The sequence below is a fragment of the Urocampus carinirostris genome, chromosome 13 (assembly GCF_059441175.1).
Source record: "Urocampus carinirostris isolate Australia breed hairy pipefish chromosome 13, RoL_Ucar_1.0, whole genome shotgun sequence".
In the NCBI taxonomy this organism is placed as follows: Eukaryota; Metazoa; Chordata; class Actinopteri; order Syngnathiformes; family Syngnathidae; genus Urocampus; species Urocampus carinirostris.
The window spans coordinates 39,058,508-39,083,338 of NC_142361.1; the positions used below are offsets into that span (position 1 = coordinate 39,058,508).

The following is a 24,831-nucleotide window of genomic DNA, read 5'->3' on the forward strand; positions in this document are numbered from 1 at the left end:
CGTGCTATACGCATTCATCTTTTTTGGCCAATTGCAGGCTTTGTTTTGCCGTTTTTGCCAATGCCAGCCTGTAAATGATAAAAATGATCTGCCTCTTGACCTCCGAATAACTTTAGCCAATAGTGATGGATTCAAATGATGATTGACACATTGGTTAACCAATGAAACGCCGGTAAATAAATCCCAGCATACACCATGGACTACTTGGCGTTTGGGGGAAAATCGAGTCGGCGGCTGCAAGTTAGTTGCAAGACTTTGCGACTTAATGTTGATCCATAAATAAGGCGCACTGTATTATAAGGTTTTTAGGTGCGCCTTATAGTGCGGAAAATACGGTACATGGATTTAGCATTAACCTTTAATAGAAAAACAAAATTAGCTGCTACTGTCAGGACCAAAATGGAGACAGGACCCACTTGCGTTGCGTTTCTCATAAGTTTTATTGGAAGAAAGAGAAATTGTTGCTTCCACAATATGGTGATTGCAAGTCGCTCTGAACGTGGAAGTGGATCTTCCGTGGCGAGCGATGGCGGTGTCGGGAACAGAAAGCAGGTCAAAGCTGGACAGGAGAGCAAAAAAATGGTCTGGGTCGGAAGCGAGTCGGAAGCCAAACGTGGTCGGGGGGCGGAAACGGGTCGAAGCCGGGGGACAGACACGAGCAAAAAACGGGTCGAAAAAGGCTTGCCTAGTGTTAACTGAGGTTCGCAGACGGACTGACAAATGGGGACAGAAAGGACTCTTGTTGAAATACTGATCGGGAGCCAATCAGAACCCACGGCAATTGGCACCAAAGGAGCGGGCACAGGTGATTCACATCGGTAATCATGACACTATGTTTCTAAAAAAAACTCTGGGATGTCTAGTGTCAGATTTGCCAGGGTAAGTAAAACCCTCTCACAAAACACATTTACAATTAACTGTCAAATAAAAAAAAGGACAACCAAATTTACTAAATGTCTCCGAACGCATCACTAGAGCAAACACCAAGCAGCCCCACGAAACTGCAGGCTAGTGCCAATTCAATCAAACGAGTGCTACATTGAAGGAAACATAAACTACAACAATGAGAAAAGTGCTTTTACCTGTCTGATTTCAGTAAATGAAATTATGATATGATCTATCGGCAAATTAGGTATATGTATATATAATGGTACATTAATTTAAATCCAGAAATGTTCTCTATATTCCCTTTGATTACTGTAAATTCCAGACTATAGAGCGCACCTGATTATAAGCCGCACCCACCACATTTTAAGAGGAAAACCGATTTTGTACTTACACAAGCCGCACCTGTATATAAGCCGCATGCGCCCACATGAAAAAATGTAACACAAACACAAAATTAACCCAAACCCGACTTTAGGTCCGGCGATTGAAACTAAATGTCCTTCATTAAAGTCCACAGTCCAAAAATCACAGCCGGCAAAATGAACGAAAAATGATACTGGTACTTAAGGTTTAATGCAGACCTGCAGAGTCTGGGTCCCGTTGAAAGTAATCCGAGGAAAAAAAGGGTATATTTCCGAAGGTAACAGTGTTAAAAATATGTCAGATGAACACATTTGCTCATGCAAATCCTTTTTCTATAATCAACTTTTTACTCCCTCTTCTTTCCTTGTCTGTCCCTCACCTTTAGCGGTCCCCACTTAAACTCGGCACCCCGCGTTTGTTCCGCCCCTCATTTTTCGTTCCCACGTGCAAAACACATCAGAATAAGTGTCTAAACTAAATACAAATAAATACATGACAAAAATATACAGTTGCAAATACATATTATACATGGGTTACACATATTTAGAGAGAAAGACGGTACACCGAGAGAGTTTTCAAAGCTTTAATAATAATAATAATATAACTTTCATCCGGGCAGTTAATGGTAGCAACACTCGAGCGCCGCTAGCGGCCGTTAGAAAAATTACATGAATTGGCCGCATCACTGAATAAGCCGCAGGGTTGAAAGTTTGGGAAAAAAGTAGCGGCTTATAGTCCGGAAATTACGGTACATTTTTTTTGTAATGATTACTGATGTGACTCAGCTGTGCCCGCTCATTTGGCACCAACCGCCGAGGGTTCTGATTGGCTCCCTGTCACTATTTGAACCCAGTCCTGTCAGTCCCCTGTGGCCAGTCCGTCTGCGAACTTCAGTGTATACTAGCCTTATTCGACCCCGACTCCCACCTGTCCCGTTTTTGCTCCCGTCTGTCTTTGGCTATGACCCGTTTTGATCCTGACCACGTCTGCTCTCCCGTACCGGCTTATGACCTCTTTGTTCCCGACTACGTCTACTCTCCCGTTCTGGCTTACGACTCCTTTCTGACCCCGACCACGCCTTGCTCTCCCAGTCCCGGCTACCGAACCGTTTTTTCGTCCCTGACACCGCCATGGCTCACTACGAAAGATCCACTTCCGTGTTCGGACCACAATCCGAGTAGAAGAGCGACTTGCTTCCCACATCCAGCGAACACCTGATTGTGGGTGCATCCCTTTCTCTTCCTTTTTTCCATCAATAAAACTTGTGGTCAACGTTTCACAATCAGGTCCTGTTTCTGTTCTGGTCCTGACACTGCCAGGTTCCAGAGTAACATTCATTCATCATCCATTCATTCTTTCATTTTCCAAATGCCTATCCTCACAGTTGTCACATAGATAAAAATGAAAACTTCACAAAGGGAGACCTGTAGCGGGAATTGAACCCAGGGCCTCTTAACTGTGAGGCACACGTGCTATCCAATCATTCCACATGCTGCTCTGTAAAGTAAAAATTAAAACAAATAACAACAATGGACAATTAAGGTTAGGGATAATTCAAACAGCAGGAAAAAAAGGTCAAAATTGACAAAACTGACTCACGCCTGTCCTGTTTTTTACTCCTGTTTGTCTCCCGCTACGACCTGTTTTGATCCCGACCACGTCTGCTCTCCCGTCCCGGCTTACCACTTCTTTTTTTCCCCTGACTACTTCTACTCTCCCGTTCTGGCTTATGACTCCTTTCCGACCCCGACCACGCCTTGCTCTCCCAGTCCCGGCTACGACCCATTTTTCCGTCCCCGACACCGCCATCGCTCGCTACGGAGGATCCACTTCCATGTTCAGATCAGAATCCGAATACGAGACCGACTTGTTTCCCACATCCAGCGAACACCTGATTGTGGGCAGAGCCCTTCCTTTTTTCCTTCAATAAAACTTGTGGTAAACGTTACACAATTGGGTCCTGTTTCCGTCCTGGTCCTGACACTGCTACGTTGCAGAGTAACATTTATTCACCGTCACTGACCACGTCTGCTCTCCCGTCCCGGCTTACGATCTCTTTTGTTCCCCCGACTACTTCTACTCTCCCGTTCAGGCTTACGACTCGTTTCCAACCACGCCTTGCTCTCCCAGTCCCGGCTACCGACCTAATTTTCCGTCCCTGACACCGCCATCGCTCACTACGAAAGATCCACTTCCGTGTTCGTACCACAATCCGAATAGGAGAGCGACTTGCTTGCCGCGTCCAGCGAACACCGGATCGTGGGTGCATCCCTTTCTCTTTCCTCCAATAAAACTTGTGAGAAACGTAACACGATTGTGTCCTGTTTCCGTTCTGGTCCTGACATTTGTATCTAACACTGTACAATTTCATTTTTTTTTATTCCAATTACCTAAAACAGTTCCATGTATTCCATGATTCCCCAAGAAATATTAACTGTCAGCCTCTTCTGCCTGGGATGCAAGCCATCAAAACTCTGAAGGAAATTCCCAAGTTGTTTATTCAAGTGGTAGAAAATGAAGTGATGGGGGATTTACGAGAATAAGGTGACCTCTGTTTGACTCATTAACCTCGTTCGGTATTATTTAAGAAAATAAGTATCCCCCAATGTACACTTCTCCCAGGACGAGTAAAATATTTAAGTCCGTAAAGTCGTATGTTTGTGTTGACGAGAGAGAAAGAGAAAGAAAGAAAGAGAAAGAAAAAAAGAGAGAAAGAAAGAAAAAGAGAGAAAGAAAGAAAGAGAAAGACAGAAAAAGAGAAAGAAAGAGAAAGAGAGAGAAAGAAAGAGAAAGAGAGAGAGAGAGAAAGAGAGAAAGAGAGAGAAAGATAAATAGATTCTTTATTCATCCCCGTAGGGAAATTCACACTTCCAGCAGTCTACCCTGTTGTTTATTAACAGATGAACATGATGCCCTAGGGGTGCTTGTAGCGGAGTGGATGACGTCACGCTAGTCCAAAAAGTTCGACATCCCTGCGGCAGATGGAAATCTTTTCTTTGTGTCCAGGGATACACCACCTCGTGTTAGCAAGTCCGCCTCCTCTCCGATCCCCCCCGGCTTTCGTGTCTTTGTATAGCGGCGTTGAAGCTGGATAGCTCCGGGTGGCTACACGTTAGCGTCCGGAATGCTAAACGTGAGCCACGTTTCCGCAAAACACAGCGACTGCGCTCCCTGTGCGCTTTGATGTTTTCCACCAGCACTCGATGATCTTTTTTGGTCGTGAGTTCGCATTTACCATGATTACGGACGGTACCGAAGACTTATAACGCCGCTAGCCGCTTCGCTAGCTCCGGCTCTTCTTCCACGTTAGGCCCCTTCATCACGCCGGCACGAGAATTCTTCAGGGCAAGGAGTTGATTCCTTGAATAAACGCATTTTTGTGCGCTAAAACCCATGTCCATAGGATAGAAAGTAGTCCATAGTGTAGTTGTCAAAACGGGAAGAAAAACACCGAAGATAGGAGCAGAAAATAAAACAATAGGGCAGCTGGTGAAAGCAGTTATCACTTCAGATTTTTCAGTTCATGTATTCTTCGAGGTTTGCTGTCCCGCCATAGTTGTAATGCCTTCTCAAAGTCCAATCCATTATCACCCTCCAAATAGCGTAACCAGGAATATAATTTAGTCCTTTTTGGCAGAAAAGTCCTTTTTTTGCTAGCAGTATTCTTTTGTTTATTTTCTTTCGTCGAGTCGTTCGCTTCAGCACGTGTGTTTTCCTTGCCTTCGCGGTCTTCTGAAAAATTTCTCCGCCGTTTTTTCGTGCCGGAATTATTGCCGTTGTTACCACTTTCTGTTTTGTGTTTCGACTTATTACCGACACTGAAGAAATGACCCATTTTTTGTTGATTTGCACCTAGTACCAACTGTTTTTACGGAGGCATACTTCTCTTTCACTCGACAACCGCCACAACAATGAGGTCATCTCGCGCTTTCATTCCTCTCCTTCTGTCTTTCTATTTATCTTTGGATTTCTTTCTTACGTTCCCTTTCTTTCTCCCTCTCTCATGACTTCTTTTTATCTCTTTGGTTTCTCACACTCTCTTTCTTTGTCCCGCCCTCTCTCCTTTTCCCTCCCTCTTTCTCTTTATCTCTCTTTTTCTTTCGCTTTAATCTACTAGTCCGGCCCCTGACAGAATGTTCGTTCTATCTTGTGGCCCCCGAGTTCAAATGAGTTTGACACCCCTGATGTAAACAGTACATATTAGGACAACTGTGCATATAAAAGTCAAAATAACAAACTTGTCAAGACTAGAATGGAGACAGGACCCGCTTGGGTTATGTTTCTCTCAGTTTTATTGGAAGAAAGGAATCCGGTGATCGCTGGGCGCGGGAAACAGGTCGCTCTAAACGAGGGAGTGGGACGATGGTGGTGTCGGGAGTGGAAACAAACAGGTCAGTCGCCGGGACTGGGAGAGCAAGGCGTGGTCGGGGTCAGAAGCGAGTTGTAAGCCAGAACAGAAGAGTAGACGTGGTCGGGGGACAAAAAGAGGTCGTAAGCCGGGACGAGAGAACAGACGTGGTCAGGAGCAAAACAGGCTGCGCCGGAGACGGATGGGAGCAAAAACAGGACAGGTGGGAGTCAGGGTCGAAAAAGGCTTAGTATTCACTGAGGTTCGCAGACGGACTGACAACGGGGAACAGACAGGAGTGGGATTAAATAGTGACAGGGAGCCAATCAGAACCCGGGGAGGTTGGCGTCAAAAAGCGGGCACATCTGAGTCACATCAGTAATCATGACGAGCAGAGGTTCTATATGAGCAATCCTCGGATTTAAGATGGGGGAGCCCTTACGCAGCAAAAACAAAGGAAATAGGATCGTATTAGTGATAAAGGCGAATGTGACAGAACACTATAAAAAAATCAACCTCGTTTAAAAGGTCATTAAGTAATGTACTTCATTTTTATGTTACCTGCACACGTTTACAGACTTCTCGGTTGTGATATGGTCGATCATTTTTTCCCTTGATTCCTCGTATATAATCACTGGCAGCACATCAGAAACAGTTTATGAGCGATGAGTAGAGACTGCTTTGGCTTTTCAATTTTACAGCAAACAAACTATTGTATCTTGATTATATGCTTTCAGGACACAGGTTTAATATGCAAAATGTAGCCTTTGACATTTTTTAATATATCATTCAATGAGTCAAGCATGAGTAAGAGTATATGAATAGTATAGAATAGAATAGAATAGAATATACCTTTATTGACATTGTTACAACATGGGATATATTGTGACAACGAAATTGGACGTGGCACTCCAGGTCCACATTTTACAGTGAGGATATAGGGAAAACAAAGAGATAAAGGAACAAAGAAGATGTTTGTACTGTCCTTGTTGTATAGGCTTTGTTTTCCTCCGGAGGGGGGTGTATGAGAGGGTGAGGGACAGACAGAGATGGCCAGATCCAACTAGATGTTTGATCTTACTGTACACACGGTCCAGTGTTTTTTCCCTAATTGCTCAGTCCGCGTATTGAATGGATTTGGGAAGTACAGTCCTTAAACATGCCCGATTAAAGTCACCGGCGACGATAAAAGCTCCGTTGGGGTGTGCAAGCTGCCGTTTATTTATAGCAGCGGGCAGGAGATTCAGCGCTCTGCTAACGTTAGCATCCGGTGGAACGCAAACAGCAAACACAATGACCACAGTTAGCTCTCTTGGGTCTACCCGATACTGCTAGATACTCTATATCGAGTAAGCAGTGAGTGTCAATGATTGTCAATATGGCTTTTAGATGTATGCATGTTGTCACGACCAGCACCTAGGTAGACCCAATCGCGTAACGTTTTCTCAGAATTGTATTGAATGAAAGAAGGGCAGTGCCCGCGATCCGATGCTCGCTGGACGCGGGAAGCAGGTCGCTCTCGCAATCGGATTGTGATCCGAATATGGAAGTGGATCTTCCGTAGCGGGCGAAGTGGGTGTCAGGGACGGAAAAACTGGTCGATAGCCTGGCCAGGAGAGCAAGAACGTGGTCGGCATCGGTAACGGGTCGTAAGCCGGGACGGGAGAGCGGACGTGTTTGGGATCAAAACAGTTTGTAGCCGGAAACAAACGGGAGCAAAGACGGGACAGGCGGGAGTCTGGGTCAAAAAAGGCTTGCCTAATAGAGTGTTCATTTGAGCTGTGAAAGTGATGGGTCCCGGGGACTGGCATGCTGAAAAATCTATGGGTCCCAACAGAGATCTATGGCTCCCCAAAATTTAGTGTTATCCAGGTTGAAATTGTAAATCTGCAACAAATAATATAATAAAATCTATATATTCATTCAGTTTTAATCGTCAAATTATGAATACATTTTCTGCATCAGATTATTGTTGGTAATATACTGATTAAAGGGATAACCGTTTGAGAGCCGGCTCTCTTGAACGGGTTGAGCCGAAAAAGACGGTTCTCTAAAAAGAGACGGACTTTTCACTACACAACTCGAGATCGACGTTTAGACGAAAACTCGAACCGCGAGACCAAAACAACATCTGCCGGATCTGCCTGACAAAAAGTTTAGAGTGCGGTAAATCTTTGTAAAAAAAAAAAAAAAGTGATCGGGTAATAATGACAATTTTGTGTCAGAGAAGTGGCGTCCCGGGGACGCACGTTGATTTGAGACTATGCGTCCCCGGCAAAAACAATGCGTCTAGGACGCAGGGACGCCGGCAAACCAGAACACTGCCAATATACACTGAGGTTCACAGATGGACTGACAGGACTGGGTTTAAATAGTGACAGGGAGCCAATCAAAACCCGCGACGGTTGGCGCCAAATGAGGGGGCATAGGCGATTCACATTGTTAATCAAGACACATGCATGCATTGTGAAGAGTATAAGATAAAAAGCAAATAATGGTGCAACAAATGGTCCCAGTGGTAGCCACTTAAATAATGTTAATTATTCAAACCTACGAGCTATTTTTGTTTAATACGCACCCCATAGAGTGCAATGGTCTGTCTCCGTCCAATGATATGACCATGCTTCAGTACAGATTCCCTGAGGTGCTTCTGTCAATGTTTAGAACTCAAAATACAGACCACAAATGATTTGGAATATCCTTTAGAGCCCTGGTGTCAAACAGGTGGCCCGGGGGGCCAGATCAGGCCCGCTAAGGGATTAAACCCGGCCCGCGAGACAACACTCAGAGAAGCGCAAGAGAAAAACAAGCTGCAGGTTGAAATGTGTCAACTTGATGTTGCCAAAGACAGGTGCCTCCAACAAAGACACTACTTGTATTTGTTTCTCTCTCTCTTTGCCACCCCTTTTCTCTCACTCTGTCTCTGTCTCTTTCACTCTCCGTTTCTCTCTTTTTCTCTTCCTTTGTTGCTCTTTGTCGTTTTCTCTGTGTCTTTTTAACTTCTTTTGCTCTAACTTCCTTTTCCCTCTTTTCTCTTTCTCTCTTCATACCCTTTGCAATTTCTTTTCTCTTTTCTCTCCTTCTGTCTTTCTATTTCTTTTAGAATTTCTTTCTTCCTCCCCCTTTCTTTTCCCCCTCTCTCACGACTTTTTATCTTTTGTTTCTCACGCTCTCTCCCTCTCTCTCTATCTCTCTCTCTCTCTCTCTCTTCCACACCTTTTCTCCCACTCTCTGTCTGTGCTCTCTCTCTCTCTTCCAGACATTTTCTCACACTCTCTGTCTGTGCTCTCTCTCTCTCTCTTTCTTTTCCACCCATTTTCTCCTACTGTCTGTCTCTTTCACTCTCTGTGTTTCTCTTTTTCTCTTCCTTTGTTGCTCTTTGTGTCTTTCTTTCGCAGTGTATTTTAACATCTTTTGCCCTAACTTCCTTTTTTTCTTTTTCTCTCTTTTCTCTTTCTCTCTTCCTACCCTTTGCGCTTTCTTTTCCCTTTTCTCTCCTTTTGTGTTTCTATTTCTCTTTGGATTTCTTTTTACCCTCTCTCACAACTTTTTACCTTTTGTTTCTTACGCTCTCTCCCTCCCTCTCTTTTTCTTTCCTTGTCCCACCCTCTCTCCTTTTCCTTCCCTCTTTCTCTTATTTCTTTATCCCTCTTTTTCTTTCTCTTTATTCGACTAGTCCGGCTCCCGACAGAATGTTTGTTCTATCGCGTGGCCCCCTAGTTAAAATGAGTTTGACACCCCTGCTTTAGAGTGTATCTGTTTATCTACTGTGTCAGCATATGTGTGTTCATTTGCTGGAGGCAAGTTACCAGTTGTTGTCGTCGTCGTGGTCTTTTTTTTATGCAACACTGCTTTGGAGTTGGATCACCGTTGTGGTGATCCGATTAACTTGGCTTTCCTCCAATGCTTCTTCTATTTTATCGATTCCTTACTTAGCTAATGGCTCGATTGGTCAAGCTGACCTGTGCATTTTTCTCAGAGACGGTTTAAAAAGTATTTTAAGGTATGAGAAATTAAAAACGCTGGAGAAAAATAATAAAATCAATATGGATGTCCATCCATCCATCCATTATCTGCACCGCTTATCCTCAGTAGGGTCGCGGGGGTAATGGAGCCCATCCCAGCTATCTTCGGGCAGTGGGCAGGGGACACCCTGAACTGTTTGCCAGCAGGGCACACAGAGACGGACAACGGACTCATTCACACCTAGGGACAGTTACTCACTCGCACATTCACACCTAGGGACAATTTGGACCGGCCAATTAACCTGACATACATATTTTGGAATGTGGGAGGAAACTGGAGTGCCCGGAGGAAACCCATGGGGAGAACATGCAAACTCCACACAGGAAGGTTCGATTTTAATGACCCCAGAACTGTTCCACACACGCGCTAACCACTGTGCTGCCGTGTTGCCCCTTATACTAAACATTGCCCCTTATACTGTACATTATCCTCAGTAGGGTCCCGAGGGTGCTGGAGCCCATCCCAGCCATCTCAGGGCAGTGGGCAGGGGACACCCTGAACCGGTTGCCAGCCAATTGCAGGGCACACCGGGACATACAATTCGCTCATTCACACCTAGGGACAATTTGGACCGGCCAATCCACCTGAAATGCATGTCTTTGGAATGTGGGAGGGAACCGGAGTGCCCGGAGGAAACCCACGCAAGCATGGGGAGAATATGCAAACTCCGCACAGGAAGGTTGGTCGCTGGATTTGAACCCATGACCTCAGAACTGTGCCGCACACGCGCTAACCAAATATTGGATGTGAAAACAAAATATTGGAAAGTGGTGTTACAATTAATGTTTGTGATATTTGTATACTATATTTATTAAATACTAATAAAAACTACTTAGTCAGAATACTTAAATGCAGACAGAGCTCCTTAGTAGAGAAATAAATATGTAAAAGAAAGAACGTAGCCATATTTATAGAACGCAATGACAAGATGGCAAAAGATCTACTTTAGTCGACAAGCACAATCATGAAGACTCCCAAATTACACCCAAAATTCTGATCTTTTTGTTAATAAAAATGCTTTATAATGAATGTCCCAAATTTTTGAGGCACATGTCATGATTACTGATGTGAAGTACCTGTGCCTGCTCATTTGGCGCCAACCCCCGAGGGTTCTGATTGGCTCCCTGTCACTATTTATACCCAGGCCTGTCAGTCCCCTGTTGTCAGTCCATCTGCGAACCTCAGTGTATAATAGGCAAGCCTTTTTCGACTCCCACCTGTCCCGTTTTTGCGCACGTCTGTCTCCGGCTACGACCTGTTTTGATCACGACCATGTCTTCTCTCCCGTCCCGGCTTATAACCTCTTTTTGTCACAGACTACGTCTACTCTCCCTGTCCTGACTTAAACCCAGCCCTGTCAGTCCCCTGTTGTCAGTCCGTCTGCAAACCTCTTGATACAAGGCAAGCCTTTTTTGAGCCAATCAGCAATCCGGTTTTCTCCCACATTCCAAAAAACACGCATTTCAGGTGAATTGACCGGTCCAAATTGTCCCTAGGTGTGAATGAGCATGTGAGTTGTCTGTCCCCGTGTGCAGGGTTGGGTAGGGTTACTTTAACTGGATTACTTTCAATGACTTTTGGATGACTCCAATACCAAATATGCTAATAAAAGACAAAAGAAACTAAATATGAATAAAATGATAACTCACAACACGTGGTAAGGTTTCTCTCCTGGCTTTGATCTCTTTGATCTCCGGCAAAACTATCATAAAATGTGACAGAAACCAGGGTTGGGTAGGGTTACTTTAACTGGATTACTTCCAATTACTTTTGGATGACTCCACTACCAAATATGCTAATAAAAGACAAAATAACTAAATCTGAATCAAATGATGACTCACAACACGTGGTAAGCTTTCTCTCCTGGCTTTGATCCCTTTGATCTCCCGCAAAACGAACATAAAATTTGACAGAAACAAAATGAAAATAAATCCAAACAGCTTCACAACATCATTTGTGCCATTCTGTTACTCCCCAAGCCTGCACAAAATTTAGTAATTGTATCCATATTTAGTTTCTTTTGTCTTTTGATCCTGACCATGTCTGCTCTCCTGTCCGGACTCATGACCCTTTTTTGATCCCGACCACGTCTGCTCTCCTGTCCTAACTTACGACCAGTTTCTGACCTACAACCACGTTTTTGCTCTCCTGTCTCGGCTATCGACCCGTTTTTTCTTTCTTGACACCGCCACCGCTCGCTATGGAAGATCCACTTCCGTGTTCGGATCACAATCCTAGTACGGGAGCGACTTGCTTCCCGCGCCTAGCGAACACCGGATCGTATTTGGGATTGGAGTAATCCAAAAGTCATTGAAAGTAATCAAGATAAAGTAACCCTACCCAACCCTGCCCGTGTGCCCTGCGATTAGCTGGCAAGCAATTCAAGGTGTCCCCTGCCCACTGCCCTAAGATAGCTGGGATGGGCTCCAGCACCCCCGGGAACCTACTGAGGATAAGCGGTGCAGATAATGGATGGATGGATAAAAGAAAATGCAACACATAACCAATGTTCCCTGTAATTTTCCTTACGGGTCTGAGCATTCACACAAAGTCGGTGAGCAACGCTTGAAACAACAGTGAGCAACCATAATCCCAAGTGTGGCAAGATAATTCCTTATCAAACATGTCCAAAACTTGATATCAAGTTACATTTTGCTGAGTTTCCGGCAATGCAAAATGATTTTTATCTTTTGAATGAATTGACTCATGTACTATTGCAAAGGTTGTACGGCCTACAAACGTCATTTGTTCACAAGATATCCATTTCTTTTTATTTCCTGATATATTTTGTCGCATAATATTAACATTTTTTGGGGCTTATTTAGTCGGTTGTTAGCTGCAAAGCTGTACTTAATCACATTTTTGAGTGGAAGTACAATGTTGGGAACAAGATTCACTTGATAGAATTGGAAATTATTTGAATGCAACACAAACTTTTTCTTCATTTTTTCGTGGTTTTTTTGTACTTTTTTTTAAATTCCTTTGAAAAAATCTCATTGTGTTTATTTTTTTAGAGCTGTTACTTTTTTTTTTTGTTCTCTATTTACTTTTTTCCTACATTTCTTTCTTTTCGAAAATTTTTCTTTTTCTCTTCCTTGTTTCTTTTTTTCTCAGCTTTTCACTACTTTTTCATTTTGGTATATTTTTTTAATTTTTGTTCTATTCCCCCCTTCCTTTAAGTCATTTTGTGCAAAATTTTACAATCATATTTGGTCATGTTGGGATGAAAGAAGCAAAAACAACCTGAAGAGCCGTTTGGGACCCGGAAGAGCCGGTTCCTTTTAGTGAGCCGGGCCAAAGAGGCCGGTTCTCAACAAACTCTACTAACTTTACTCAACTTCGTTCTCCTTCGACTCGACTTCAAAATATCGCATTTAGGACACAAAGTCAGGGGAACCCGTGTATTTTTACCTTCATGCACTGTAACTTTGACTTAAGTCGCTTCTTAATTTTAAGCCCTGATTTTTGTGCGCTGGCTAGATTTTCTTGTCAGTCAAGTCAAGTCAAATTTATTTATATAGCCCTTAATCACAAAAATGTCTCAAAGGACTGCACAGGATTACAGTTACAAAATTACACAATTACCTGATCTTAAACCAGCATTTCTTGTGCGCAATTGAGGGAACACTGGACATAACCCTAGTCGGTGTCTTGCGTACTTAAACATGAGCGGAGGAAAGGAACCGACCAATTGTCCATATGGCTTCTAAAACCACGACCGAGTGACAAGAGAACATTTGGGGGAGAAGATTTGTGGGACTGCCTACAGTTGACATCGGTATGCGCAGACTTCCCTGGATATATGTGTTTATTTGCACAGCACATCTAAACAAAAGAGGCCACTTCAGCCTGACAAAGGTCACATTTCCTAGTGCAGGAAAACTGCTTCCTGGCCAGCCAAGGAATTAGACTCAATTGTGACGTCAAAGCTTTCCGATGCATTTGAAATTGAACATTTTTTACAGTACTTTTTCCAGACACTCAATTGGATACAATTTTAAAGAAATATACAATTTGGTGAAGACAGTAGCCTCAATGATGCAGCACACACAATCTTACGATACCATGGAAACTTTCCAAAAATCTAACAACTTTTTTTTTTAATTTTTGGATTTAAAATGGTATCTTTTACAAACAAATTTATGTTTTTGATGCCCTGCCTCCGGAGACAAGATCTGCAACCTCTATGGAAGTTTTTAAATCGAGGCTTAAGACACACTTCTTTTCCAAAGCTTATGATTGATGCCCACCTCATATTCTGTATTGTCCTGTCTTTTTCCGACCGCCTGGCGGTGATACGAAGGAGAAGGACGATTTGAGATGAGTCAGCGGACCAGCGTTCGACCTGAAGCATGTGAACGCCTGCATGGACCAGCTGGCAGAGATGGGAAGCTGCTTCGTGAACACCATAGACTTTCTGGACTAGTTTACAGGCTGGGGCGTCGCTGCTCTCATGCAATTTCCGGATAAACATGTTACCTAGTGTTTACTTTGTTTGTGTACTGTAATGCTAAATGTACTTCACCCTGGTCATCCTGAAAGGGGGATACCACTTGTGAGGTCCCTTCTCAAGGTTTCTCTTTTTCCTCACGCTGAGGTTTTGAGTTGTTCCTTGCCTGCATGTTGGTTTTAAGATCAGGTCATTGTGTCATTGTAATCCAGTGCAGTCACAGAAGCTCTATGTAGGAAAGGGCAAAGCCGACTTGACTTCCTCAGAAGGCTGGCCTCCTTCAACATCTGCAAAAAGCTCCTGAAAATATTCTATGAGACAGTAGTGGCAAGCGCCCTCTTCTATGCGGCAGCGTGTTGGGGAGGCAGCGTCAAGAAGAAGGATGCCTCTCGTCTCAATAAACTGGCTAGGAAAGCGAGCTCTGTTGTGGGCAAAGAGCTGGACAGCCTAACAACAGTAGCTGAGAGACGAGCACTGAAAAAGCTGAGGTCAATCATGGACAATCCATCGCATCCACTACACAGCATTATCTCCAGACAGAAGAGCAGTTTCAGCGACAGACTGCTGTCACTGTCTTGTACTACGGACAGACTGAAGAGATCTTTTCTTCCTCATGCCATGAGGCTCTTTAACTCCACCCGGCAGAGTAAAGGCCCACATTAAACCACACCACCTACATTGGATATTACCGAATCTTACTGCAATATGTATTCTGTGTAGCACTATTTAGTTACTCTATATAACATGCTAAAGTGGGCATTTGCACGTCACACTGGGTATTTGTATATTGTATTCTTTTTTGCTTTATTATTGTACTGTTCTCAGCTCAGGGATGCTGCTGGACATGTGAATTTCCCAAAGCGGATGAATAAAGTATCTATCTATCTATCTATCTATACAAATAAATGTGACTTGACTCAAGTGTGTCATGATTACTGATGTGACTCAGTTGTGCCCGCTCATTTGGCGTCACCCGTTCCGGGTTCTGATCAGTCCTGTCAATAATCTGGGGTCAGTTCCATCTACAAACCTCAGTGATCACTAAGCAAGCCTCTTTCGACCCTGACTCCCACCGGTTCCGTTGTTTGCTCCCGTCTGTCCCCGGCTTCTACCCATTTTTATATCCTGACCCGTCTGCTTTCCTGTCCCGGTTTTCGACCTCTTTCTGTCCCCGACTACGTGTTCTCTCCTATTCTGGCTTACGACTCGCTTACGACCACGACCACGTATTTGCTCTCCTGTCCCGGCTACCGATCCGCGTTTCCTGTCCCTGACACCGTCATCGCTCGCCACAAAAGACCCACTTCCGCAATCGGAGCACAATCCGAGTACCAGAGCGACAACGCAAGTGGGTCCCGTCTCCGTCCTGGTCTCTGACACAGTGTCTGTAATTTAGCAACTCCAGATTAAAAAAAACACTATTGATTTAACTACTAAACAATGATACATTTACTATTATATACACTTGCATTTTTTTAAACACTCGCAGCTTGAGACATTTGCGTGCATTTTATATAACATGAGCATCACTTAGAGCATATATCAGGAACGTACGGCTAGCTAGATTGTCTCCCTGTCAGTATTTGAAGTAAGTCCTGTCTGCTCCCTGTTGTCAGTCTGTCTGCGAAGCTCAATGAATACCAGACAAGCCTTTACCGACCCGGACTCCCACCTGTCCCATTTTTGCTCCCATCTATCTCCAGCTCTGACCTGTTTTACTCCTGACCTTGTCTGTTCTCCCGTCCCGGCTTACGACCTCTTTTTGCCCCCGTTCTGGTTTACGACTCGCTTCCGACCCCGACCACGCCTTGCTCTCCCAGTCCCGGCTACCGACCCGTTTTTTCCCTCCCTGACACCGCCATCGCTCGCTACGGAAGATCCTCTTCCGTGTTCGGATCACAAGCAGAGTACGAGAGCGACTTGCTTCCCACGTCCAGCGAACGCCGGATCGTTCGCTGGACGCCCTTCCTCTTTCCTTCAATAAAACTTGTGAGAAACGTAACGCAATTGGGTCCTGTTTCCGTTCCGGTCTTGACAAATATTTTGTGTAATGTTTCAATACTAGTAGAAACAAAGCCAAAGATACACAGAAGACATATGGTTTTAGTTCAAAATATATAGTGCAAAGTCTCAAATACAGTTTAGAGTCTTGGTATTACACCAACAGACCCCTTTTTGGCAAAATATTTCTAAGAAATCCTTTAAATGGTGGCTCATTAAACAGTCCAAGTTCACAGTTGAGACACTTCCTGATGAAAACCCACTGAACCAACTTTATACACTGGAAACACACTGTCACAGTTGTCTTGGCGCCCAATTGGCCCTGCGAAGCGCCAGCTGCAGCTTGTTGACGGAGTCTTTAAACTCCGTCCTGTCAGTCCTCTTTTGTCGGTCCGTCTACGAATCTGTTTTTACACGGCAAGCCCTTTTTCGCCTGTCCTGTTTTTTTGCTCCTGAGATGAGTGGCAAGAGCACAAATCATGGGAGTAAACCAATTCGACCCGACACTGTATTTTACTAGTTTACATTTTTATCGTTTTACATATTACACACAATAAAGCCAGTTATCAATTAATTTAAAAGCACACCACCGCTGACTATTTTTGAAGGGTTATAGTCCTTCGGGTCACTAGTAGTAATAAAAATGCTTTGAAACATTAAAGGTAGTTAAAACATAGGGGGCAGCACGGCGGCGCAGTGGTTAGCGCGTGTGCGGCACAGTTCATGTCATGGGAACCTCCTGCGTGGGTTCAAATCCAGCTCCAGACTTCCTGTGCGGAGTTTTTATGTTCTCCCCGTGCTTGCGTGGGTTTGCTCCGGGCACTCCGGTCTCCTCCCACATTCCAAAAACATGCATTTCAGGTGAATTGGCCGGTCCAAATTGTCCCTAGGTGTGAATGAGTGAGTGAGTTGTCTGTCCCTGTGTGCCCTGCGATTGGCTGGCAACCAGTTCAGGGTGTCCCCTGCCCGGAGATGGCTGGGATGGGCTCCAGCCCCCCGCGACCCTAATGAGGATAAGCGGTATGGCTAATGAGATGAGATGAGGTAGTTACAACATAATCTATAGTGTTCAAGAATTTGTTTCCTTTTGCGTTTCCTGAAATGTAAGGACACAAGTTAGATTTTGCTGCAAAATGAGAACGGCACATTCTTAAATTTTACATAGAATTGTAAAGGTCATTTTGTGAAGAAAAAAACTGAAAGTATGGGAATTTTGTATAAAGCGGTAGTGATAACCCTAAGAAGTCAAATGTTGACTTCCATCCACTGCCTGCACTGCTTATCCTCAGTAGGGTCGCGGGGGTGCTGGAGCCACAGACAACTCACTTACTCAATCACACCTGGGGACAATTTGAACCGGCCATTTAACCTGACATACCGGTTTTCGAAATGTGGTTGGAAACCGGAGTGCCTGGAGTTATTCCACGCAAGCACAGGGAGAACAGGCAAACTCCACACAGTAAAGTTCAATCTCATGACCTCAGAAATGTGCTGCGAAGACGATAACCACTCAGCCGCTGTACTGCCCGTTATTACTTTGAATGTAAAAATCGTTAAGTTTTAAAATCAATAATTTGTAGTGATAAATATAGAGATAAAGATTGTTGTCGAGAAAGATGTCTAGATAGATAGATGTCTAGATACATAGATATAGATAGATAAATAGATGTCTAGAAAGATAGATGTCTAGATGTCTAGATGAATAGGTGGATGGGTGCCTAGTAGATAGATGTCTACATGGATGGATGTTTACATAGATAGATGGGTGGATGTCTAGATAAATAGATGACTAGATAGATAGATGTCTAGATGGATGGATAGATGTCTAGATATATGTCTAAATAGATCGATATATGTCTAGATGTCTGGATAGATAGATGTCTAGATATATGTCTAGATGGATATATAGATAGATGTCTAGACATATGTCTAGATGTCTAGATAGATAGTTGTCTAGATCGATAGGTGTCTAGATAGATGTCTATATATATATGTCTAGATAGACATATAAATATCTAGATAGACATATAAATGTCTAGATAGATGGAGAGATGTCTAGATAGATAGATGTCTAGATGGACAGATAGATAGATGTCTAGACAGATAGATGTCTAGATAGACATATAAATGTCTAGATAGGTAGATGGATAGATGTTCAGATAGATAGATGTCCAGATGTCTAGATGGATAGATGTCCAGATAGATAGATGTCCACATGTCTAGATGGATAGATGTCTAGATAGATGGCCAGATAGATAGATAGATGTCTAGATGGATAGATGTGTAGATAGACATATAAATGTCTAGATAGATAGATGTCCAGATGTCTAGATGGATAGATGTCCAGATAGATAGATAGATGTCCAGATGTCTGGATGTCCACATGTCTAGATCGATAGATGTCTAGATAGATGTCTAGATAGACATATAAATGTCTAGATAGACATATAAATGTCTAGATAGATAGATGGATAGATGTCTAGATAGATAGATGTCCAGATAGATGGATAGATGTCCAGATAGATGTCCAGATAGATGGATAGATGTCCAGATAGATGTCCAGATAGATGGATAGATGTCCAGATAGATGTCCAGATAGATAGATAGCTGTCCAGATAGATGGATAGATGTCCAGATAGATAGATGTCTAGATATAGATATACGTGTGTTGTTTACCAGCCTGTAAATAATAGTTCCAACATTCTTTTCAGTTGCAGATGTTGAAATGCAAAAAAACCTAAATTCAATACTCTTTCCACCTGTGTGAGCTCAGTGCAATCAAAACAATTCTTTCAACATAATTTATGTCAATTTGCAAATATGTATTCCAGTAATATTTATTATAAGTTCCCTTTATTTATCAAGACGCACCACTTTTAATAATTCAATTCCTTCACCACTTTGACGAACGCTAAGACAAAACCCTTAACCAATTCCCACTAAGAGCGAGAAAACAAAAAGAAATGCAGGGCGAAATAAATTAAAGTAGGCAGAGTGCTACCGTTAATCAACTGAACTCGCTGCTGAGAATGAGTGCTAGGCTGCGGTTTGTCAACAGCGTTTACATATCAGATTAACTTTCACATACAGTGGAACCTCGGTTCTCGACCATGATCGGTTCCAGAACCCTGTTCGAAAACCGATTTGTTCCATCACCGAAATCATTTTTCCCATTAAAAATAATGTAAATCGTTTTAATCCGTTCCAACACCCTGAATGCTTCCCTTGAATGTTTAACGTAAACTTAAAGCTAACCCAGGCTAATCGTAAGTCCGCGTTATCGTAATCTTCCGTACGAAAGATTACATGAACGTGAAAAAATAAAAAAATTAGGTCGTTTATAAGTCATTTAGGACCCGGGTCTCCACAACAAGTGGTGAGCGGTTCATTGGAAAAGGGGGCTCTGTTCCAACACCCTCAATGTTGGGCTCCGTTCCAACACCCTCAATGTTTAACGTAAACTTAAAGCTAACCCAGGTTAATCGTACGTTGGTGTTATCGTAATCTTCCGTACGAAAGATTACATGAAGGTGTAAAAATAAAAAAATCAGGTCGTTTACAAGTCATTTAGCACTCGGGTCTCCACAACAAGTGGTGAGCGGTTCATTGGAAAGGGGGCTCCGTTCCAACACCCTCAATGCTGGGCTCCGTTCCAACACCCTGAATGTTTAGCTTGAATGTTTAACGTAAACTTAAAGCTAACCCAGGCTAATCGTATGTTCACGTTATCGTAATCTTCCGTACGAAAGATTATGCTAACATGAACGTGTAAAAATAGAAAAATCAGGTTGTTTACAAATCATTTAGGACCCGGGTCTCCACAACAAGTGGTGAGCGGTTCATTGGAAAAAGGGGCTCCGTTCCAACGCCCTCAATGTTGGGCTCCGTTCCAACACCCTGAATGTTTAAAGTAAACTTAAAGCTAACCCAGGCTAATTGTACGTTCGCGTTATCGTAATCTTCCGTACGAAAGATTACGCTAACATGAACGTGTAAAAATAAAAAAAATCAGGTCGTTTACAAGTGGTGAGCGGTTAATTGGAAAGGGGGGGCTCCGTTCCAACACCCTGAAAGTTGGGCTGCGTTCCAACACCCAGATAAAGCTAACCCAGGCTAATCGTACGTTCACGTTATCGTAATCTTCCGTACGAAAGATTACGCTAACATGAACGTGTAAAAATTAAAAAAAAAGGATAAAGAAAAGAATTATGAATAGGATTTCTTACCTTTGTGGTGGTCAGCAGAAGGCGCAGGCAAGATCAGCAATAGTTGTACGCACTACTTTTCTTTTTTCACCTGTAGCAACTTTGCTGCTAGCACTGACTTTCTTCGGAGGCATAATTAGGGGCTAAAACACCCGTACGCCGCTCAGCATCGCACCCTAGTGTACGCACTCACGCATTACCGGCGTTCCAACTCCGATTTTTTGACCGAACAGCGAAGCAAGAATTTCTTGAAATTTTGGGTCGGACTCAGATTTGTTCCAACTGAGAGGCGTTCCAAAACCGAGGTTCCACTCTATTTCCAGGCTACTCCTCAAGTTCCCAAGACAAAAAAAATGAAAAAAAATCTCTTATGAGTGGAAAAGTCAGTCATGTACCTGCAGAGCCAAGGAATAGTATCAAGCCCCCAGCCCCAAAGTGTGTGAAGTGCTATTTCATCAACAGGGCGGCACACAGGAATATTAAAGAAGGCCTCTTAGAGTTGCAATCAAAGTGCAACATCCAAATTTAAATAAGTCTCAGAACGATGCAGCTAATGGGGGGTTTTTAGTCAAAGAGTTTGCTGCTCCGGGGAGCTCCGCCATTTCGTTTTTGCTTATTTCACGGTCGACCGGATTACGAAATTCCAAACACAAGATTGGGCAGCACGGCGGCGCAGTGGTTAGCGCTTGTGCGGCACAGTTCATGTCATGGGAACCTGTTGTGGGTTCAAATCCAGCTCCAGACTTTCTGTGCGGAGTTTGTATGTTCTCCCCGTGCTTGCGTGGGTTTCCTCCGGGCACTCCGGTTTCCTCCCACGTTCCAAAAACATGCATTTCAGGTGAATTGGCCGGTCCAAATTGTCCCTAGGTGTGAATGAGCGAGTGAGTTGTCGGTCCCCGTGTGCCCTGCGATTGGCTGGCAACCAGTTCAGGGTGTCCCCTGCCCACTGCCCGATGATTGCTGGGATGGGCTCCAGCCCCCCGCGACCCTACTGAGGATAAGCGGTACGGCTAATGAGATGAGATGAGAAGATTGAAAGTTGATTTTGACATTGTCGCAGTTTGGAGAATATTGAATTTTTGTCAGGACCGGAACGGAAACGGGACCCACTTTCAGTTTTATTGGAAGAAAGGAAAGGGTCGCACCCAATGTTCCCTGTAATTTTCCTTACGGGTCTGAGCGTTCACACAAAGTCGGTGAGCAACGCTTGAAACAACAGTGAGCAACCATAATCCCAAGTGTGGCAAGATAATTAATTATCAAACATGTCCACAACTTGACATCAAGTTACATTTTGCTGAGTTTTTTTCTTTTTCCCTGTTTTTTTCCATTTTTTTAAATTCCTTTAAAAACAATCTCATTGTGTTTATTTTTTCCGAGCTGTTACTTGTTTCTTTTTGTTCTCTATTTACTTTTTTTCCTGTGTTTCTGGCTTTTTCTGAAATGTTCCTTCTTTTTTCTCTTCCTTTTTTTTCTTTTTTTTCTCAGCTTTTCACTACTTTTTCATCTTGGTATTTTTTTCTTTTTTGTTCTATTTCCCCCCCTTCCTTTAAGTCATTTTGTGCACAATGTTACATAATATTTGGTCGTGTAGAGATTAAAGAAGCAAAAACAACCTGAAGAGCCGTTTGGGACCAGAAAGAGCGGTACTTTTTAATGAGCCGAGCCGAAAGAGCCAGTTCTCGAAAAATTCTACTGACTTGACTCAACTTCGTTCTACTTCGATATTGATTTCAAAATACCGCATTTAGAACACAACGTCAGGGGAACCCTTGTATTTTTACCTTCATGCACTGTAACTTTGACTTAATTTGCTTCTTATTTAGCAATTTCGAGCCCTGATTTTTGTGAGCTGGCTAGATTTTCTTGTGCGCGGGAAAGCTCTGGGCAGTGCGCAATTGCGCACACACGTAGCTTAGAGGGAACATTGGTTGCACCCACGATCCGGTGATCGCTGGTCGCGGGAAGCAGGTCGCTCTGAACGCGGAAGTGGGACTTTCGTGGTGAATGATGGCGGTGTCGGGAACGAACCAAACGGGTCAGGAGAGCAAAAAAACGTGGTCGTGATCGGAAACAAGTCAAACGCCAGGAGAGGAGAGAGGATGTGATCAGAATCAAAAAACGGCTTGAAGCCGGGGAACAGACGGGAGCAAAAACAGGTTGGAGTCAGGGTCGAAAAAAAGCTTGCCTGGGGTAAACTGAGGTTCGCAAACTGACTGACTACAGGTGACTGACATTAGTGGGTTTAAATAGAGACAGAGAGCCAATCAGAGTCTGAGGCAGTTGGCGCCAAAGGAGCGGGCACAGGTGCATCACATCGGTAATGACAATATTGGAAAAATGGGATGGGAAGATGTTTATTTCTCTCAAAACAGGGGTGGCAGATTTTTTTGGGGGTTGCAGGTCAAGTCATGTTTATTTGTGACGCCCTTAATCACAAAGAGTCTCAAAGGGCTGCACAGACCACAGATTATTGCAAACCACAGACTATTATGACACATCCCCTGATCTAAAACCTACATGAGGGCAAGGAAAAACTCAAAAACCTCAACATAATGAAAGTCAAGTCAAGTCATGTTTATTTGTGACGCCCTTAATCACAAAGAGTCTCAAAGGGCTGCACAGACCACAGATTATTGCAAACTACAGACTATTATGACACCATCCCCTGATCTAAAACCTACATGAGGGCAAGGAAAAACTCAAAAACCTCAACATGAGGAAAGTCAAGTCAAGTGAAGTCATGTTTATTTGTGATCCCCTTATCACAAAGAGTCTCAAAGGGCTGCACAGACCACAGATTATTGCAAACCACAGACTATTATGACACCATCCCCTGATCTAAAACCTACATGAGGGCAAGGAAAAACTCAAAAACCTCAACATGAGGAAAGTCAAGTCAAGTGAAGTCATGTTTATTTGTGATCCCCTTATCACAAAGAGTCTCAAAGGGCTGCACAGACCACAGATTATTGCAAACCACAGACTATTATGACACATACCCTGATCTAAAACCTACATGAGGGCAAGGAAAAACTCAAAATCCTCAACATAATGAAGGTCAAGTCAAGTGAAGTCATGTTTATTTGTGACGCCCTTAATCACAAAGAGTCTCAAAGGGCTGCACAGACCACAGATTATTGCAAACCACAGACTATTATGACACCATCCCCTGATCTAAAACCTACATGAGGGCAAGGAAAAACTCAAAAACCTCAACATGAGGAAAGTCAAGTCAAGTGAAGTCATGTTTATTTGTGAAGCCCTTAATCACAAAGAGTCTCAAAGAGCTGCACAGACCACAGATTACTGCAAACCACAGACTATTACGACACCATCCCCTGATCTAAAACCTACATGAGGGCAAGGAAAAACTCAAAAACCTCAACATGAGGAAAGTCAAGTCAAGTAATGTTTATTTGTGACACCCTTAATCACAAAGAGTCTCAAAGGGCTGCACATATGAAAGACTATTATGACACCATCCCCTGATCTATAATAATTCATAATATAATGCACCAAAGCAAGTGAGCCGTTTGAGAGCCGGCTCTCTTTAATAAGTTAAGCCGAAAAAGCAAGTTCTCTAAAAAGAGACGGACTTCCTTTCACTACATAACTACCACATGAAATCCGAGGTTTTTTTAAGACCACGTGTCAGCGTTATAAATAGAGAAATTGTCATACAATTTCAATAAATGTAATAAAAAAAAACGTTTTTCCTTACTTACAATGAGAAGGTTCTGTTGGGCAAAAATCTAGGATGCAGAGTCTCCATCAGGTCCACATCGTGACACACAACTTTAACTCGGAGGTGCTGCCTGCTCAGATCTTTGGATCTCTCAGCCGAACATTGACAGCTATCCACAATCAGGTCCGGACAGTTCCTGTAAGCCAGGTTGGACCCCCAAAACCCGACCATGACGCACAGTAAAACCAGAATCCTCATGATGGACTTCGGCCACGCTCATCTGTCAAGTGATGTCCTCCTAGGTTGTAGTCCAGGTCAAAAACCATTTCACAAGTCCAGCCTGTGGATCCGCAGTCCAGTTCTCACGCCGTTAAGTCCACTATAAGTTTTTCCGAACTTTGGGTGACTTGCCAGAGAGTTCCGCAATGTTCTGTGCGCTGCGCCATGCGTAATTTGAACCTAGCGCTCCGAAAGTCAAACAAACTTTGCCACATGCTAACCCTCACGATTTAATGACACATTTCAGCTCGGAAAACTTCTCTAATTATCCTGCAAAACTTTTGACAGAGCTGGTATAAGCCGCTACTTCCGGTTTTGGACTTGCTGCTATCGTATCCCAAAAAAGTCCCTCCCTGTTAGCGTGGAACTTCCTAATAGAGAAGTCACATGACGCGTCGTGATCGTAAACGCACACCTGACATATATTAATCGATTAAAAAAACACATTTAGTACTTTGAATATATTTTTGGATTTGTAAATACTGCGCAAGAGTATTTTATTTATTTTTATGATCATGACGCGTTCAGGTGTTTCACGCTTCTCTGTTCTTTGATAGTTGTTTGTATATCATTTTTTAATTTA

General features: G+C 43.3%; 1 protein-coding gene across 1 annotated transcript in view; it reads right to left on the bottom strand.

Annotated features, from left to right (window-relative positions):
* adgra1b (adhesion G protein-coupled receptor A1b) overlaps positions 1-24,571 on the bottom strand; it is a 336,527-nt gene extending 311,956 nt beyond the window's left edge. Inside the window, exon 1 of the mRNA XM_088351215.1 lies at positions 24,010-24,571. Coding sequence (XP_088207341.1) covers positions 24,010-24,227 — 218 coding nt within the window. The 5' untranslated portion in view covers positions 24,228-24,571. The remainder of the gene's footprint in view (positions 1-24,009) is intronic.
* Between the last annotated feature and the right edge of the window lie 260 nt (positions 24,572-24,831).